Source organism: Vulpes vulpes, chromosome 6 (genome assembly GCF_048418805.1).
Source record: "Vulpes vulpes isolate BD-2025 chromosome 6, VulVul3, whole genome shotgun sequence".
Classification (NCBI taxonomy): Eukaryota; Metazoa; Chordata; class Mammalia; order Carnivora; family Canidae; genus Vulpes; species Vulpes vulpes.
In genome coordinates this window covers 121,204,317-121,223,263 of record NC_132785.1, presented here as the reverse complement: position 1 = coordinate 121,223,263, position 18,947 = coordinate 121,204,317, and the positions used below count along the sequence as shown (strand labels likewise).

Sequence of the window (18,947 nt, the reverse complement as noted above, 5' to 3'; positions counted from 1 at the left end):
CCCTGCTAATCCATTCACATACATAAGCAGTGTGGGAGAGTGTTGATTTTCAGTGCATGCTGGATACCAAATACTAAGAAACCAGGACAGAAGTTGTCATGGAAACCATTTTAATGCTAGGAAAATGTTCCCACCAACTGCTGGGAGAAGCAATGGGGCTTGCCCCCCCCCCCCCCCCCCCTTGACCCTGGGCAGCCGCCCACTGAGCCATAGCTCCTGTCCCCATTTTGCACAGTGTGAGAATGGTTCTTAGACTTTTCTAACGGCCCCTGATACTTCCCCATGTGGGAAGCTAGTTTCCTGCCAAGGTGATATTTGCCCATGGTCCAGCAAGTATTCTGTTTCCCCACATTCAGAGCATTGGGTGTCAGGTCTCAGTACTCAGCCATAAACCTGTTCCACTTTAACCAGTGATCCTGTGCTGCATAGGTATTGTCTCCATTTCACTGATGTGGGAGTTGGGGCTCAAAGAGGTAAAAAGGTGGGATTCAAACCTAGGCGAGTCTGGCCCCAGAACTCCCTTTTGTGTTTAAAATAGGAAGCCAGTCAAAAACATGGACAGTTTGTTGTCACTAAACAGTCCTATTTATAAAGTTCCCTTTAGAAAGAAAATAATAAACATGCAGGTATAAAGATAGGCTCTAAAAGCAACTCTCCTCCCTGCTTTTGGTCTGGAAAGAGATGGATGGCTTGGTGAGGTGGGTGGAGAATTATCCAGGCAGGAAGTATGCTTGCTACAGCAGCCAGTCCCGCTGGCATTCAGGGACTTCCCCAGATGATTTGAACAAGTTCCTGAATTCGGCCACTGCCTTTTCTCCATTTGTGCTTGCCCTCAGATCTGAGGGCAGAGAGCCATGGCTTGGATTTGACCAGAGATTTTGTGGAAAAAAGGGGGAAGCACATAATTTGCCTAAACTGGGGGCCCTCCTCCCAGGAGAGATCCTAGGAGCCCTGGTGAGCTTCAGACCTGGAAGCATAGCAAGGAAGTCTGAGAGGGAATTTCTCCAGCCAGTCTGCCAAAGAGAAATCTGCCTTTGTGAACACAGGCTGAAAAGTGGCACCTGCTGCCTGTGCGGTGTGTGAGAGCCCAGCTGGAGGTGCAGGCCATCCTGCAGTGCCTTGGAGCAGCCAAGGGCATTCAGCCTGGTGCTGTGTTCATACCCTTCAGTTTGAAAATGGAGATCCTGATACATACTAGTCACATAGTCTTCCCCCCCATCCTCCCAGTGTGTTACAGATCCTAGCACTCCTACCCAGAGCAGGGTAGGACATCACCAATTTAGAAATCAAGGTCGCATTTACATTCCTGTGGAAAAGTGACATAATTATTGTGAACCCTTGGGTTTAAATTCCACCTAAGGCAGTGGGGAAACCTGAGTCTGTGCCTGCCATTTAAGCACTCTAATACCTGTCTTCGCAAAGGCAGAAGAGTGATACAAATGTGCTGTTTGTGTACAAAGCCTCAGGAGTCTGCTTTCAGTCCCTGTGCATAGTCTGGCTGGCAGCAGACATCACAGGGTAGATTGTCATAAGTCCCTGCAGAATGGAACCTATGAGAAAACCCCTTGGGTTAGGGAAGTATCCCATGGGCAGTTCCACACTTCTACATTCTCCATTTCCTTCCACAGAGGAAGAGAGCTTGCAAGCAGTACCCCAGATCAGCTGGGGCTCTTTGATGTCCTGGGTCACCAATGTGACAAAGTTATTAAGGGGCACATTCAGGTGGATAAACAAGGAGGCTGCCAGCTAGGACTCTTGGTTTCCAGGCAGTTTCCAAATTCTCCCCCACTGCCAGTTTGCTTGCCTTGTCTCTGTTCTTTCCCACCTAATTTCCTGCCAGCCCACAAAACCAAGCAGAAGTGGGGAAAAGGGAAAGAAGCCACAGACAGCCTTGCAAAACTGGTCTGCCCTGCCCATCCATGTCTGTGGCTGCATGTGCTATGTCTCCACCTGGAGGATTACCTGGGTTCTACTTCCAGGCTGTGTTGGGGATGGTGAGACAGCTTCCTGGTCCCAGGCTTCCTTGAGCCTCTGTTCAGGTGGGGCTAGCAGCAGAATCCTAAAGGGCCTGCCCAAAGGCAAGCAGTTCTGGCCCTGAGAGAGGTAGAGAGGGGCCACAACAACTTGAGCTTCGGTGCTGAAGGCCCCTTTCTAGACTTTGGCATAAAAGTCTATTTTGTCCTTAAGTTACGGTAAGAAAACACCCCCATCATCACGAATGTTTAGAACCATGCTGAATGAAGCCCTCACATTCAAGTTGGCCTCAACTGGCCAATGCTTCAGTCAACCATCCACCAACATCCAGTCTAACAGCTGATTGGACTGGATTCCTTTTTGTAGAACAGGTAAGTCACAGACGACAGCTGACCTTGAACTTTTCTTCCCCCACAGAGGTTCTGCCCCTGGTGAAAGGAAACCAGAGGGCCTATTTTTATACAGTAGAACGTGAGCACTGGCAAATACCTTTTCCAGATGAAGAAACAGGCCCAGAGAGGAGAGGTGACTTGCCCAGGGCCTCAGGGAACTGGGGGCAGAGCCAGGGGTTCTGGCTTTGTAGCCCTGAGTTAGAAAGCATTTGATCCTCAAATTACCACAGTCCATAATGGGTAGGCCTCATTCCCAGTGACTCTGCCCAAAAGGCTGTACATTTTCTAGCTATAGTTTAAGTTGCTTAAAAAATTGAAAAGCCGGAATGTTCCATTTAGAATGCAGTCCCGTTAGGTGACAGGCTCCACTGCATGGCCTAAAATTAATCAACGTTTATCGGCTGCATAAAGGATGTTGTAGTGGGATGTTTTATAGAGCAGGTAAACAGAAGGGGTGGCAGCCTCGGGGAACACGTGGTGGTTCAGCGCCGTGTCCATCTCATCCACATACTCCACCTGCAGGGCGATGTTCAGTGCCTGAGACAGGGCTGTGATCTGGATGTGGTCACACTCCATGGCCATGGGCTCCACTTCCTGCCAAGGCCAGAATAAAAAAATTCAGTTTAGGGAGGAGGCCTGGCAGAGGACACAGGAGAATCCCAGCTCTGGCTTTCATGGCCCTGGGTCTTTTAAAGCATCTATGTTGGGAAATAGTCTTCACAACAACTCATTAGGTAGATACTTCCATCCCCCATTTCTAGAGGAGGAAACAAACCCTGTGAGGAAGAGCAACCAGAAAAATACAGTAGAACTGCAAGGCTCGAATCAAGATCTTTTTGATTCCTGACTCTAGCTATATGTAAGAAGAGAACACTATTTTCAAAAACGGGGGTGGGGGGGGGGGGCAGGAATATTTGAGCTTGGACTTATTAATGCACAGAACCAAGGAATCTCAGAACGGAAGAGGACATCAAAAAGGGATTTCAGAGGGCTAGGCGAATGAGTGAGTCCGAGAGCTGAAGAGGCAACAGAGATGGTGGCAGGCTGGCATGCGTGTCCCACATAACCAGGGCGCTGCTACTCTGCTCCTGCTGATTGTTGCCATGCAGGAATAAAGCCCTGAGAGTTGGATCTTCTGAGAGAAATCCAGATAGGAAAGCTACCCAAGGTTTAAATGTTGGCAGCTCCGTTTCAGATAAATACCATACAGCATAACACATCTTAAGACAAATGTGATTCTGGGGCTGCTACTCTGCAGTTTTGTAAACAGGGCCCTCGTTTCTCAGATGGATGTACACCCACAGCCACACAGTTCAGGCAGCTCAAGTAGGATCAGTTTCTGATTTGCTAATCTCGTTCTTCAGATTACAAATGCAGACGTGACATCAACTGCCCTGACGAGGGATGATGGTGTTAAAGTCTCCTGAGAGGAGAGGGGCTTTCCTGGCACCTTCCCACGGCCCACACACCATCCTCCCCTGTGTGTACAAACCCAGGAGATGGGTATTGATACAGCAGATCCCAGGGCTGGGAGCTAAGTCCCCAAAGCTTGAGACTCTGAGGACCTACATGAGTACAGAAGTCTTTGATGTCCATCTCCTCATCAATGAAGTGTCGAAAGAAGTCTGCACGGTTCTTGATGAAGGCTGAGGTGAGCAGGCGCAAAAACTGCACGATTTGGTCCGAGGAGCTCTGGTCGTTGAACACCTTCAGCAGGCTGGACACTGAGCCATCCTTCTCTACCAGCTCTACCACACTGTAAAACTGCACTCCGCCAGGTGTCAGTCGAGGGAGGCACAGGCAAGACCTTCCCTCCCCTCCCTCCCCTCCCTCTCCTCCCTCCCCTCCCTCCCCCTTCTCTTCCCTCCCCCATGGGACTCTCTCCATAGGACCCTCCCCTCCATGTGTATTTCCCTTTTAAGTCCTCTAATTGAGGTACCGAAATAAATATCTGGGACCAAAGCTAAGTAGGAGGGTTAGAAATGCTCTGCAATGTGTACCTTAGCCCAGAATCCTGTCTAGGGCATAGCACTTGGGGGTCTCCTTCCATCACTGGTTGTTGGGATTCAGAACTGAATCCTCCAACCCCACCGGCTTCATAAGGGAGGGGAGCAGGGTGGAGAGGGAATGGATGAAGGAAACTAGGGGATGTTTCCAGCCTGAAAGCTGCCCCAAAGGAGGTGCCCCTTCCCAATAGGAGGGCAGGGCCCTGGGGTCCTGTCCCCACGTGCTGGAAGCAGCTGTCTGTCCTTCCCCCAGCTGGGAGGAGCAAGAAGGGCATAACAGCAGAACCTTGGGCTGTGAGGGGCTCCAGCCAGTGCCCATTCCTATCTGCTCTGCCAGCATGGAAGGACCTGGACTCTAAGCCATCCTGCCCAGGTTAACTTACAGCATTAAAGAAGTTTCGGAACTTGTGCTCCTCAAAACCAGCAGCCAGGAGGTCATTTGGGGTCTGCAGGACACGTTCTTTGAACCTGAAGGGGAAAGGAAGACTGAGACTGATGGCTCATGGAGAAATGATGATGGAGCACTGCTGTGACAGTCAGTGTCCTCCCGCTCACACCCACTGCACCCCACACCTGAGGTTTGTGCCACTACCAGGTGACTGCTCTCTCCCTTTCAGAGCACTTCCCTGTGGATCACACACAGACTTTTCTATTCCTCCCAAGTGTATACAATCCCAGGAAGGGGGTGTTACACCCAGTTCATAGATTAGGAGGTTGAGGTAATCACTACCCCCTCCCAGACGTTGATTCTACCTTTCAAAGGTTTCTGAACTCTGTTCCTCCTTTTCCCCGTGGTTCTTGCCATGTGATCATCATTTCTGGCCAGGGCCATGCTCAGCCTTCCCCTGCTCCCAGTCCCTTCTCCACAAGGACCTCTGGAGTGACCTAGCACAGTCTCCTCCCTCAGGACACAGCTCCTCAGCACAAACATCCAAGGGAGGGCCCCTGCCTAGCTCCCCAATTTCCTCTCCCTTCTAAGCCTCCCTCCCACCCACAGCCACTCACTCCCCGTCTGTGTTTCACTCCTTAGCACCCTGTCCCCTCAACCAGTGCCCTCTACCTATTCACAAGAGCTAATTGTTCAGTTTTCAAGATTTTGCCAGTCAGGGGTTAAACACCATTACTTGAATTATACTACAACACAAAGCTAAATATTTAAAACTCCATTTCCTAATTATCTTTGCTCTTGAGGTTACATATGTCTGTCATGTGTGATGGTGGAGATATGACTGGGCTGTAGCATGTTTATCTCTTCCCTGATCCCTGCTGAGTGACCCCCATGATGGTGGCTTGAAAAACCAGTTGTGACAGGAGTATTTAAACCACAGGATGGGCTAACACAAGTCAGGCCTCCCTGTCCCACAGCCGTTAAACCTTGGCCAGCACTGACCTCCTTTCACACCTGGGTCCAATGGCCCTTGCTCTTGTCAGTGCTGGCTCAGCCCTATCTGCCTCCGTGGCAGGCCCCTAACGGCACAGCTCCCTTCCAAGAGCAGTCATGGTAGTCAGAGGCCCGCAAGGAGCCCTATCAGCCCCTGGCCCCAAGACACAGTTAGCAGCTGACATGAGAAACAGAATAAGTGACTGGTCCATGGAGGGGAGGGTAAGAGCTGGTGCAAAAAGGACCAAGTAGAGAGGCTCTGGGGGACAGCTGGCACTGGCTGAGTTGCAGTCCCTCCCCTGGGGAGGGAGGCTAGACTCCCAGTGGGGCACAGGCAGAGGGTTTCAACCAGGAACTCTAGGCCAGAGGGGGAGAGGCTCAGGTGCCTCCTTGCAGGAGAGGGGCCGGTGAGGAGAGGGGTGGTGTATGCGGAGCACAAACATCTAAAGCAGGAGGTGGAAGTTGGCTCTGACCAGGGCAGGTGTGGGGAACACACCACACCAGCAGTTGGCAGCCCTGCTGTTCGGTTGCTCTCAGGCTTTGGGCCCCCTTCTCCCTGGCCTCCCTGGACCTCAGCAGCTGCATTCCCACACTGCTTCCTCCCAGTGACTGCTGACCCCTATACCAGGCACTGTGGCGCAGCACGCGGGCCCAGCTACGTGAGAGGCAAAAGCCTAGGCCAGAACTCTGAGCCGATGAGGCGAGTGAAGGGGAGGAGGATGGTGTTGGGACTTGGGGTAAGGCTCTCTGCTGTATGCCAGCTTTAAAAAAAAAAAAAAAAAAAATTATTTATTTGAGAGAGGCAGAGACACAGGCTCCCTGCATGGATACTGACATGGGACTCAATCCAGGGTCTCCAGCGTCCCTGGAGCGTCCCTGGGCTGAAGGTGACGCTAAACCGCTGAGCCACCCGGGCTGCCCTGTATGCCAGCTTTAGGGTGACCTTGGGCAAGGCTTGTCACCTTCCTGAGGCTCAGTGTACTCAAATTGCAGCATGGGGTAATGCCAACCTCGCCTAACCGTGAATGAGTCCTATTGATGCCCCCTCTACAGGAATCTGGAATCCAGTCAGTACCCCCACCTGCTCATGGCAGGAGTGGAGGGGGATTGGTCACTATCCTCTCTCCTTTCCCTGAGCGTGTTCCCTGCTCTGCCTCCTTCAGTCTGTCCTGTGGAGACCAGCCAGCAGGCCAGGCAATGCTCTGCTCAAACCCTCAGGGGCTCCGTCTCATTCAGGCTGAAATTCAGGGTCTTTATAGCTATAGACCTTACCTCCAACCCCTACTTAAACACCTGGGGCAACACTTCCTGCCCCAGCCCTGGACAACTTGGCCACCTTCCCTGCCTGGTGTTTCCTACAACGCTTATCACCACCTGACACCTCACATACTGTCTTCTCCTGCTAGCATGTCTGCTCCACAGACGGGGGGTTTTGTCTCGTTCTCTGCTACATCCCTGGGGCCAGTCTGTGTGGTGCCCTGCTGGGTGAAGACTGTAGGCAGGGACACTGCCCTGTAAGGAGTGCTGGAGTGAAGGGAAATGAGCATGCAGGGCTGGTACAGACACATGGGCTGGGCTTTGTGAGCAGCACCCACAACACCTTGTGTATGCAAACTCACCCACCTTCCACAGAAACAGAGGCTCAGAGAGGTGGGGTGACTTGCCCAAAGTCACAGCAAGTAAGCAAGAGAGTGAGGTCAGGCTTAGAGCCCTAGACTTCGACATGGCCCAACTCTGTGGGATACGGGTAGTGGGGGAAAACCCTGCCCAGGATTGTGCGGTCTCAACTCTGCAGAGCTGTGGGGAGATGGGGGAGGATGGTGACTACAGATAGGTGACTCTCCCATCAAAAGAGACTCAGCCAGTTTGTCATTCAGGAATGGTTCCTTCCAAATAAGGAACAGGTGGCCTAATTTCTGTCCCTTTTGAGGGAATCTACATTTTGAACAGGAGATAATGGCCTTAACCTAGCTGTTGTCAACCAGGGTTGACTTGCTCCCCAACCAAGGAGATACCTGATTGAGTCCGAAGACATTTTTGATTGTCATGACTTGGGGAGAAGGATGTTCCTGGCATTTAGTGGGTGGATGCAAGGGATGCTACTAACCACCCTGTAAGGCCCCAGACAGCCCCACAACAAGAATGTGGGGAGTGCCGCTGTTGAGAAAGCTGCCCTTGCAGAGTAGTTCCGGCACCAGGGTCCAAGGATCAAGCCTGAGGGCTCTGGGAGCTTGGGCTACTCTGCTCTGCTCCCGCATGTGTGGGCGGTGGCCTTCATCAGATCCTCTCAGGGCAGTGAGAGCTCCAAGATCAAGAAGCACATCTCTCAGCTCCTTGCTGCTCACAGTGTGGTCTGAGACCCGGCAGTGGCGGCATCTCCCAGGAGCTCGGGAGGGACACAAAAGCCTGCCCTGGACCAACTGAATTGGGACCACCCTCACCAAGATCCAGGCGGTTTGAGCGAAGGGGGACACCAGAGAAGCCCTGGCCTAAGCCCAGATGCAGAGGCCTAAAGGACTGCTCCAGGAAGCAGCAGCTGGACAGAGAGGAACCTTCGGCATCACGTCAAGACCCGGGTAGATGGGCAGATGCCCAGTTACACACGTTCAAGAACAGGGGCAACTAAAATTATTCACAATGGGCAAAGCTTCATTTTTCTCCTTGGAGTGAGTCTTCAAAAAGTCAGCTAAGGCAACCCACCTAGGCGCACTCAGGCCAGGGCAATGGCACCTATGAGGTCACTGGTTCCATCCCCAACCGCCTGGCTGTCCCCTCCCCAGGTTTGGCAGGCTGTGCCTAGGAAACCCCCTCTGGGAGACTCAGCCGTTCCCCCCAGCCCACCCGGTGGTCCCACATGCCCCCCACTCACTTGAGGACCTCCCTGCTCTTCCCCAGCAGGGATTCCAGGTAGGAATAGCCCAAGGCCCGGTAGAAGCAGTTCCCATCCCCCTTGGTCTTGCGGATCCCGGTGAACCTTTTGCTGAGTTCCTGAAGGGCAGAAAAGGAAATGTGGACATCTGCAACACCATCACCCCTTAAGTCCTGTAAGGGCCAGGGCCCACCCTTCCCCCAGGTAGCACCTGCTCCCTGCTCTTGGGCCGGCTGACCCTTCACAGTCTCCCAAATATCCTTCATCACACAAATGTAAAACTGTGCCGAGCCTGTCCTTGTGGCAGCACCCAGTGCTGAACAGACAGGTCAAGGCTCACCCTCAGGTAGCCTACAGTCTGGGGAAATGGACCGTTAGACAATTAGGACAAGACGGGAAGCATGGGAGTGCCTTGGAACAGTGGCATCAGAAGTCTAGGAAGGCTTCCAGGAGGAGTAGCACTGAGAGGAGCAAAAGTGATGTGCATGGCGCAGGGGTAGTGTGGCTGAGCAGTGGGCCAGGAGTCTGCAGCCTCTAGAAAAGGACACCTCAGACATAACCACGTGGTCTGGCCAGTCTTTCAAACATTGCTCAAAAGGTGTGGCCCTCCCCAGGCCACTCACCTCCACTCTGCTCCTAGCTGCCAATCTCTGCAACGCCCTGGAGTCCCCTTGGCTGCCTCATGGGGTTACCATCAGCGTTCTGAGAGCAGAGCATGGGCATCAGGAAGTCCCTGCTCCCATCACAGCAATGACAAGGCTTGGAGTTAATGGGGCCCATCTCAGGCAGGCCAACAGGGAAGGTCATGCTCCTTGGGAACCCCATCTTACCTCCTGAGAGGGTTCCAGGGTACACGAGTCCCTATGGCCCAGCCTTTGCTCCTGCCCCAGGAAGTGCTCCCTGTGGCTGCAGGAGATAGTCCTGCCAATGAGCAGAGGAAGCAGAGGTGTGCTGCCCCCAGAGATGGAGAGAGCCCAGGCTCCTCCTGCTGCCCTGGTTCTGTGAGCTGTCCCTGCACCCTTCTGGCCAACTCCTCTTTTGCATAGCTCAGCTGGAGTGGCTCTTCCCCACTGAGAGATGCCCTAGCACTGTGGTTCTGGATGCAGCTTAGAGATCAGGCTGCCTGTTCCAAACCCCAGCTTGTCCACTCACTAGCTGTAGGATGGTGGGCCTGCTATTTAGCATCTGTGCCTCGGTTTCCTCAGCTGTAAAATGTGGATATAAAAGTACTGATTTGCAACCTTGTCATGAGATCTCAGTGAGTATATGAAGCATTTAGGATAGTACCTAGCTTTAAAAAAGCCCTATATAAATATATACGTATACATATATTTTTGACAATTAAAAGATTTCTCATTAAGGCAAATACCCAACATGAAAATATTGTGGGATCCCTTTAATTTGCCCGGGAGCCCGGCCCCAATGCTAAGCCACTCTGCCTTCAAAGTGGTACCTTTGACTCCAATCCCAGCTCCAGCACATTTGCTCCAAGATCCTCTCCCCTGCAAACCTCCATCTCACCTGGATTTTCCTCTGGTATATCCTGTTTTCAGGATGATCCCGAAGAATTGATAGAATGTCACATTTTTCTGATATTAGGTTGAAAGATGTTTCACTCTGAAAGAAAAGGAAGCAAAGCTGTGTGACAATTTCAAAGCAACTGATGGGCTTCCACCAGGTAGAAAGCCTCTCAACTGCTAGTTACATGACATAGTAAATGTTACCTATCCACAAAGGGCACACTACCAGTTATCTTGGATGTCATGTTCCCTGGTCAGGATCGGCCCCATCCTTTAGGGATGTCATCCTGTAACTTCCGAATGGACTCACTTTAGGATATAACTCCTCGAACCTAGTGAGCCTTCATGCTGGAGTATGAGGTATCCCCTTGTCTCCTGCCCTTCCTGTCTCACTCATTCATTCTTTTATTTGCCAACAATACCTAAACTTCCAGCCTGCACAAACCACCTTTTGACAATCTGGAAATTGAGGTTAGAACATCTGGTGGATGTACCACCTACCGGCCAAAGTCCATATTGCAGCCCAGCTGGAGCCTGGATCCATTCCAACCCAGAGATAAGCTTCCTGGCCCAGAGGCAGGGCTCTGGAGGGCTGAGAAGAAATCCACAAGGAGCAGGTCATGGCAGGAGGTGGCTTCGGGGCCAGGGAAAGGGCAGGAGACATCTCTGTTCTAACAGCCAACTCCCTACCAGCCTCCTCTCTGTCTCAAACTGTTCCTGCCCAGTGCCCAAATGGCAGATGCACCCCTGCCTCCAACCCATCCCTAGAACAGCTCTGATCACAGCATGAAAGCAATGGAAGAGAAATTGGCATTAAAGCCACATGTCATTTAGTTTAAGAGAAGTGGCCCTGGTGTCTGCACACAAACCAAGGAGACAGTTATTCAACACTGCACAGCTGTAAGGTTGGTGTTACTTGGGATTTTTGTGAACAGAAAAGCTTTCCATCTATTGCTATCATTTTTGACAGAGTTGTCAGAGCTCACCACTTTCACTTTATGCCTCTGACCACACGGGCCTTTCCTGGGCAGCCTCTCCACCTCCTCACAGACTGAGGGCTAGGGCTGAGGGCTCACAGAGGAACTTTGATGTTACGAGCTCCTTTCCACCTGGAAAAATGTCTGGATTTTTGATGATTAGATTTCACCAAAGTTCATCACTGGAAGCACAGAGCTGGACCACAAGATCACACAATGAGGTGTAAGTGACTTCTAGGGCTGCCCATCTCTACATTGGACAGACTCAAACTTCTATCTGACAATGAGCTTCTTTGCTCCGATTCCTGTGTCCAGCATCCAGGACAGATGAGAGGAGCTTTGACTGGGAAGGGGGCATTTCTGGGGGGTTGGATGCTCCCTGCCATCAACGTCACCAAAGCCACGCAGGCCTCCCTCGGCGGATGACAGCTTGTCACACTACTGAGGCCTTCCATTTACCTGATGCCCCAGGGCCCATCATAAGGCATGGAAGAGAGCAGAGGGTGAGAGATTTGTTAAACAAACAAAAGCCACGATATCCAGAAGGACTCCCTGCTTGCCCCACCCCACCCAAGTCAGGCTTGGGCTCTCCCCTGAACTCACACTTTTTATTCCTTTTCTCCCTTTCTGGTGGCCCCAAACATGCTCTCTCCTGAATTTGGGGGAGTCAGGCCAACTTCCCAGAGAAAAACCTGAGTGGAGAAGGATGAATGTATCATCCCAAGAACAGGAGGAAAAGGCTTTCTAAAAGAGGGAACAGGGATGCAAATGCTTGTTGGTGGGGGAAGAGATTCTGGGTTTCATTTCTGGAAGCTTCCATTCCATACTCAGCCTTCTCTGCAAAATTAAGTCAGCCTCCTTCCTCACTTCAGCTTGGACATGACAAGAGCAGGGAAAAGTTAACATGTTTTGATCTTTGCTAAATCATAGAGGATTTCCATTATCAGCATAACAACTGCTGGTGTGCAATTTTGCACTCTTACTACTATGTGCTAGTAAAACAGTTACCCACAGGACCCCATAAGTTTCATAATAAAAAATCCACTTCTGCTTTGAGGGAAAGGCAAGGGGACACTCAGGTGTGTTTAAACACAGCAGGTGCGCCCGCTCTACAGAACCCTCTAGCTCACATTCACTTCCTTCCAGGGTCCCATTACCCACCTCACTAACAAAAGTCTCGTTTTATAGACAGTGGACTGCAAACATTGGCTTGGGTCTTTCTAAACATGGATTAAAAAGCAGTACAACTGGTATTTAACGCTGCTTATCCCTGGCCTGCCCCAAACAAAACCCAACCAAACAATGGGGCGGGAGGACATGTAGTTAGGTGTATTCAGTTGCTTCAGAGAGGATATAGCGGAGGCGTGGAAAGGAGTTTAGGGAATTAACCCGAATGATGTAAGGATAAGTACTTATGATAGAAAAGCACCATTAGCAGTCAAAACGAGAATGTTAATAGAAAGGGACACCCACCTTGGACCAGGAAAGCCAGTTTAGGTTTTCCACTTGCCATAATCAAACTTGGCATTTGGGGCAAATTTCCTTAGGCTATTAAATTTATAGGAAAAATATTAAAAAGCAGCTCGGGGTGCCTCTCAGCCACTGAGGGTGGCGCTCACCACACTCAGGGTTCGAGAGCCCTGCTGTCAACACTGGCTTCCCTTCATCCCTGTCCCCGTGCCCCACCCTCTATCGGTAGTCCCTGTGGTACGTGTTTCAGTGTGTACCTGTCTTTTCATTGAGGTAAAATATAAAATATACTCCCATAGCCACTTGTAAGTGTACAGTCCAGGGGCATTAAGTACACATACAGTTGTGCAACGATCACCCAGCTTCTGTCCCCAGAGCATTTTCATCACCCCACCTGACCTTCTACCCGCTAAACATTAACTCTGCATTCCCCACCCCACCCCCAGACCCTGCAATCACCATTCTATTTTCTCTCCGAATCTGCCTAGCCTAAGGACCTCATGTACGTGGAATGTACTGGTCTTCTTAAAACTACAGATTTGTTTTACGTATGCACGTGTTTTAAATGTGCATTACATACTATTCTGCAGATGTCATGGCCTTTTTACGTTGCTTCACTTAATACTACTTTAAGATTTTCCCCTCCTGATAAATGGTTCCCCTGGTTGGCTTCTTCCACCCCAGGTGCCGGCAGCTCCAAGGCCCCCTTAGTGGTCGCAAGTGTACTTATGGGGCTGGGGGAGGAGTGGAGGGGGACCAGGATTTCCAGAATGGCCCAAATCAGCTTGAGGTCCCTGTCCTGGTCCCTGTCCCCAGCAGCACAGCCCTGGTCACAGCTCTGGGGGAAAACGAGGATCTGAAACTCCACGGAGAACCTGGGCACGGCCTCAGTTTACTGGCCCATAAATCAGGTACAAGGCTTTCTGGGTTTGATATTGGCTGACTCTAATTGGTGTTTTGTTTTATTTTATTTTATTTTATTTTAATTGTGCCTGAAAATTTCCAGGATGTTGAAAGGACAAGCCTGACAATGTCCCATTGGCCCTAATCAGGCCACCTGAAAGGATTTTAGTCTTTAATTGCTGGTTTGCAAATAGATGCTAATTAAGTCAGGCAGCTGGCAACTCTGCTTGGAAGGGGCATTTAGCAGGTTAAGTTGAGGCCTATATTTCAAAGTGAGAAATGCACTAGCAGGTGGGCTTGGCATTCAGACCAGGTTTGTGTCCTCCTCCTCCTCGCGGAGAGCCTGGACTGCTTTCCTACCACAGCCTCAGAGCCAGGGCAGGAATCAAAGCACTTGGTGTGCTGCAACTGATCCCAACCCGAGTCCACACCCACTCCAAATGCAGGAGAGTCAGATTCCCCAATTTCCTCTGGTAGTCTCTCCAAAGTCTCTCTGCAGACTGGTAACCTGGCCACGTAGCCTCAAGCATTGCTCCACCAGCCTCAGACCCCCCAAACGCCAGGCTCACCCAACCCAGATCCTTCTGGCTCCAGGCAGGCAAGACCAGGGCTGGAGCTCCAGGAAGCCTTGGGAAGTAACAGGGACCTTCTGAGAGGAGATGAGAGGAGATTGGCCAGGTCCTGAGCCCTGTCGGTGGGTGACCCCTGGAAGCTCTGGACTCTACCGTGAAGGAGCTGGTAGCCTGAGGTCAGACCACGCGGTGAGTCGTGGCTTCTGGGGTACTGGGCCTGGTTAACGAGGCTGACTCAGCCTGTGGTCAGCCTAGCTGGTGGAGCTGCCTCAGAGGGAGGTAGGCTGGCCGAGGGCTACATTAGGAGAGGATGTATAGAATACAGGGATGTATAGGATGATCACTTTTTTTACTGATGAGTGATCAAAATGCTTGGAGGCAAAGGATCTTGGAAAGACCTAGTGCCCTGAACTGGTTTCCTATTGGGGCTATAACAAGTTAGCACACACTCGGTGACTTAAAAACAACACAGATTTGTTACCTGCATTTCTGGAGGCTCCAGAGGAAAACCCATTTCCTTACTTTTGTCACTTTCTAGAAGCTACCTGTGCTCTTTGGTTCACGATCCTTCTCCTTCCAGGATCACAGCTCCTCACTTTAACCCTCCTGCCTCCTCCTCCTCCCCCCTCTTTCTCCACCTCCACCTCTTCCTCCATCACCACCACCACCTGCCCCCCCCCCTCCCTTATAAGGACCTTTGTGATTACATCATTGGGCCCACCTGGGTGATCCAGGGCCCTCATCTCAATAACCCTTAACTTCACCACACCAGTGAAGCCCTTGTTGCCATGTAAGGGACCTTATTCACAGGTTCTGGGGATTAGGTGTGGACATCCTCAGGGAGCTATCAGCCTGCCCCTCCCCACCACATGCCCCTTCTGTGCCGTGCAGATAAGGAAACAGGGAAGTCCCTGCATCTGGGCTTCCACCCCTTTTGGGTCACAGTTATTGGCTAGTTTTGCAGAGACTCTGAACTCAGATCCCAGCCACCTCTCATTTGATGTCTGGACTCCTACAGCATCTTCTAAAGGACCCTCTGATTTTCATCTCTGGCCCTAAAGCTCCCACTTTTAAACAGCCACCGGGATGTCTGAGCAGCATCCCCTCAACTATTATGCCCCAAATGCTCTCTTGCTCCATATCTGCCTCCTCTCCAGCTGTCTCCAGCTCCCCAAAAGGCCCCTCCATCCAGCCAGAGCTCATGCCAAACCCCCTCCTGCACTCCTCTCTTCTCCATCGACTCTGCTCCTGGGTCAGGCCAGAGTCGCCACCCTCTGCCCTCAGGGAGCCCGCAATAGCATCAGCCCAACCCATCTCCTGGCTTCCAGCCCTGCCCCCCTTCCTCACCATCCTCCACAGCAGCCAGCACAGGCAGCTTCACATAAGCCAGAGGAGGACACAACTCTCTTCCATTCTTTCCAGTGGCTCCCCTCACTTAAAGAAAAGACTCAACGTTTTGAAGACAATCTCCCAGGTTCTACGACATCCAGCCTCGCTTACCTTACCCTCCCAGAGCACCAACCACAATGACCCTCTTTGTGTTCCTCCAACAAGACATCCCCATTTCTACCTCAGGGCCTTTGCACATGCTGCTCCTGCTGCCTGGGATGCTCCTCTTAAGACTCAGGTGGCATCACCTCCTCAGAGACGTCTTCCCCGACTGCCCTGTGTAAAACTGCCCCTCCCCCACTACCTTGACTTGCTTTATTTCTTCACATCGGCTGCCATGTAGGTTCACTCATTTCCTTGCAATCTGTCTGTCCCTCTGCTAGAATGTCAACAACATGAGGGCAGGTATTTGTGCATGCCTGTCAAGACCAAATCCCCAGTGCTTGGCACACAGTAATGCTCCAAAAATGCATACTGAGTGGATGGGTGAATGAACAAATGCATGAGCCAGTCTCATCACCCAGCCTGGCCACCTCCAACCCTGTGTCCACCAAACCGCCAGGGAGATCATCCAAGTCAACCACCCCGTACTTGTCAGAAGTCTGTTACAGTCCTCACCCCATCCCCACCGGCAGGATAAAATTCAAAGCCCACAACACAGCATGTTGAAGCCCTTCTCAGCACATCCTGACGCTCCCTACTTTTCTAGACTCATCTCCCCGCCCTCCTCTGAGCTCCCTGCATCCACACAGACCTTTCCCAGAATATTCCATTCTTGACCCTGTTTCCAGGCCTTTAAGCACACTGTCCCACCCTGCCTGGAATGCACCCTTCCTCAAGTCCTTCCTGAATACTCCTACATATGCTTCAAAACCTCATTCAAAAGACTCCCTCATGAAGCCTTCCCTGATACTCCCTGCACCCTCAGCGACTACCAGCTTTCTGCTGTGCTCCCCAAGCCCTCAGTCAGGCCTCTTAGGCCATGATCAGTAGCTCAGGGATTGCTTGCATCCAGCTCTGTCTTGACCAACAGGTATCAAGCTCCTAAGCAAGGTTAGGCCCCTCACCTTTCTCATCACTGCCCATCATGGGGCCTGATGACTAGGGGCTTGTTTGACAAATAAAATAACAAAGCACGGAAGGGCCCTGTGGTTTCACTATTCACCTCTCACACTCATATATTCACCAAATGTTAACTGGATTTTGAGTGAACACTTATTACCTACAGCCCAGCCAGTGGCAGCCTCTGCCCTCCCAGGGGGTCCTGTGCCTTCTCCACAGGCCTCTAGCTTAGCCCAGTGTCTTTGAAATGGAAGAGGAAAGAAGATGGTGTATTTCCCAAGGACGTTCCTCTCCTCTGCTGCCCCCGCACACATAGCCCCATTCACACCACGCAGGAACATAAAAATTGCCACATAGCACAGTACGTGGCTAACAGTAGGTGCTCAGTAAATGCCAGCAGACCCTGCGCGGCCCTGCCCCACCCCGTGATTCCCAGGCAGACACCCTCCTCAGTGCATTCACCACTTTACCCCTCTCCAAGGCCCCCAAGCCTTCCCTGACAGGGTGAAGGTTTGGTGCTTCTGACCCCATCTGCCCTCTGACTTCTGGTCTTGAGAGTCCAGGGCAGTGGGGAAGGTGGAATCAGAGGCCTCACTGTCTAGCACAGAGACCAAAAGTTCAGGTCCTCGTCGCCACCGTCCCTGCCCTGTTCTCAGCTTCCCAACGGTGGCCTCCGGCTCCAGGGTGGCGTTTTGAACTCATTATTACCCCAGCTCCTGCCACTCCGTAGTGGGTGATGGATGCAGAAACACCTGGGCCCCCTTCCAGGAGCAGCAGAGCCAGGGAAACCCTGGGGCACTGGGTAGAAGCAGGAAGCTGATGCTTCCAGATGCCCCAGAGGCCCTGGGCCATACCCCAGCAGCCGGCTGCTTTGTCCAGGGCAGCCCTGACTTAGCTGCCCTGGCTGCTCGTGCCACACTCAACGTGCCAGGCCGTGACCAGGCTTTGACCCATGCGGCAGCCCAGGAGCATCCTGAAGGGATGGACCACCTCCCTGCGCAGACAGGAGAGGGAGGGGACCAAGAAGAACGGGGCATGCGTGTGCACCCACTTCCAGGACCCTGGTACCACAGGAGCAGCTGTAGCTGGTTACCTAGGCCGGGCGCTCCACGGGCGTCACCTCATGTGGCCCTCACAGTGCCTGCTGTGCAGATGCGCCAAGTAGTGCTAGGGGTGGGGGGCAGCCCAACCAAAGCCTCTTGGCTTTCCAAGGGGTGGAGATGGCATCTGAACTCAGAGCTGTATGACCCCAAGCCACCATAAGGGCCACCAGCCCCTACACTCTACAGGCTCCCTGGAGCAGGGGGCTAAGGATTAAAGGGTTTCAGGCAGTCGCCACACCAGGTTGCTCGGTTGCTCGCAGGGTGCCGGGCTCCTCCCCCCACCACCTGCAAGGTGGTCTGATGTAACACAAGGAGCACTGGACTGGGAGTCCAGAGGCCTGCGTTCAAGTCCCAGGTCTACTACCACAATCAGTCCCCGCCCTTTGCTTATCTGGGCCTCAGTTTCCCCTCCCACGCAAGTTCCAGGGTCGGCCTGGCCCAGGGTGGCTCTGGGGCCGTTTCTGCTCCACCCGTACTCTGAATCAAGGGTTCCCCCGGCCTCCGCCGCGGCCCCCTAACTCATGTGCTTGCAACTTGAGGCGCCTCTCCATGTGCATCCCAACAGCACACACCTCTGTTGATCCGCGGGATGGAGAGGACGTCCCCCCCCCCCCCCCCCCCCGGGGCTCCTGCACCTCCTGGGTCACTTGCGGGGCTTGGGGAGGAGGGCTGGCGCGGGGAGCTGCCCACTGCGCGGCTACTTAACAAAGACGGCGACCCGCAGCCCCGGGGCCTCTCGGTTCCCTTCCGTCGAGGGCGCCTACACTGCGCCGTCGGGGCGACACCCTGGGGACACGGGGGCGGGCGCACCACGGACGCGGGGCCCGGAGCCCAGGCTGGGTCCCCGCGCCGGGCGTCCACGGGGCACGGCGGGGCGCGCCTCGGGCCTTGCAGGGCCTCCCCGGGGAGGACGGGGACCCCCCCCCCCCGCAGTACCCGTCGCGGCGACTCCCCGTTCCCAGGGGTCCGAACGCCCCGGGACCCGCGCTGGGGGCTGAGCCCGGCGCCCGTGCCCCGACCCGCGAGCGCACAGGCGCCCCGGCGGCGAGCCCGCCCCCCGCGCCCCCCGTCCAGCTCCCCTCCCCCCGCCCCCCTCCACGACCACTGACCATAGTGGCCGCAGCCGTCGGGCCAGGTCCCGCCCCAGCGGGCAGCGATCCGGTGCGGGAGGGCGCCGCGGGAGCCACCGGCTGGCTCCGCCGTTGGGCCGGGCGGCGGGGGCCTCGAGGGCGCGGGGGCGAGCGGAGAATGCACCCGACCGCTCCGCAAACCTCGGGCTAGACCTCCACTGTGTCCCAGCGAGACGCACGCCCCGCGATTGACGTCTGA

The 18,947-nt window shown here is 53.2% G+C and overlaps 2 protein-coding genes across 3 annotated transcripts in view; one reads left to right on the top strand and one right to left on the bottom strand.

Annotated features, from left to right (window-relative positions):
* DDX24 (DEAD-box helicase 24) overlaps window positions 1-4,333 on the top strand; it is a 25,233-nt gene extending 20,900 nt beyond the window's left edge. For both annotated transcript variants that reach the window (XM_025982526.2, XM_072762228.1), the window contains exon 10: window positions 3,731-4,333. The gene's annotated coding sequence lies outside the window, so the exon portion shown is untranslated. The remainder of the gene's footprint in view (window positions 1-3,730) is intronic.
* OTUB2 (OTU deubiquitinase, ubiquitin aldehyde binding 2) lies at window positions 94-18,947 on the bottom strand. Its single transcript, XM_072762229.1, has 6 exons — window positions 18,728-18,947; window positions 10,144-10,239; window positions 8,623-8,741; window positions 4,756-4,840; window positions 3,936-4,130; window positions 94-2,960 (listed from the first exon to the last, which is right to left on the bottom strand). Exons 1-6 carry the CDS (start codon window positions 18,728-18,730, stop codon window positions 2,754-2,756), a joined length of 705 nt encoding a protein of 234 aa, XP_072618330.1. The 5' UTR covers window positions 18,731-18,947; the 3' UTR covers window positions 94-2,753.

Bases quoted from the DNA above. Each gene is read 5' to 3' on its own strand.
- OTUB2 (XM_072762229.1), bottom strand. The intron at 8,742-10,143 runs GTGAGATGGAGG...TCTGCCCTTCAG, and splicing joins TATACCAGAGGAAAATCCAG to GAACTCAGCAAAAGGTTCAC. The intron at 4,131-4,755 runs GTAAGTTAACCT...GGCGGAGTGCAG, and splicing joins TCCGAAACTTCTTTAATGCT to TTTTACAGTGTGGTAGAGCT.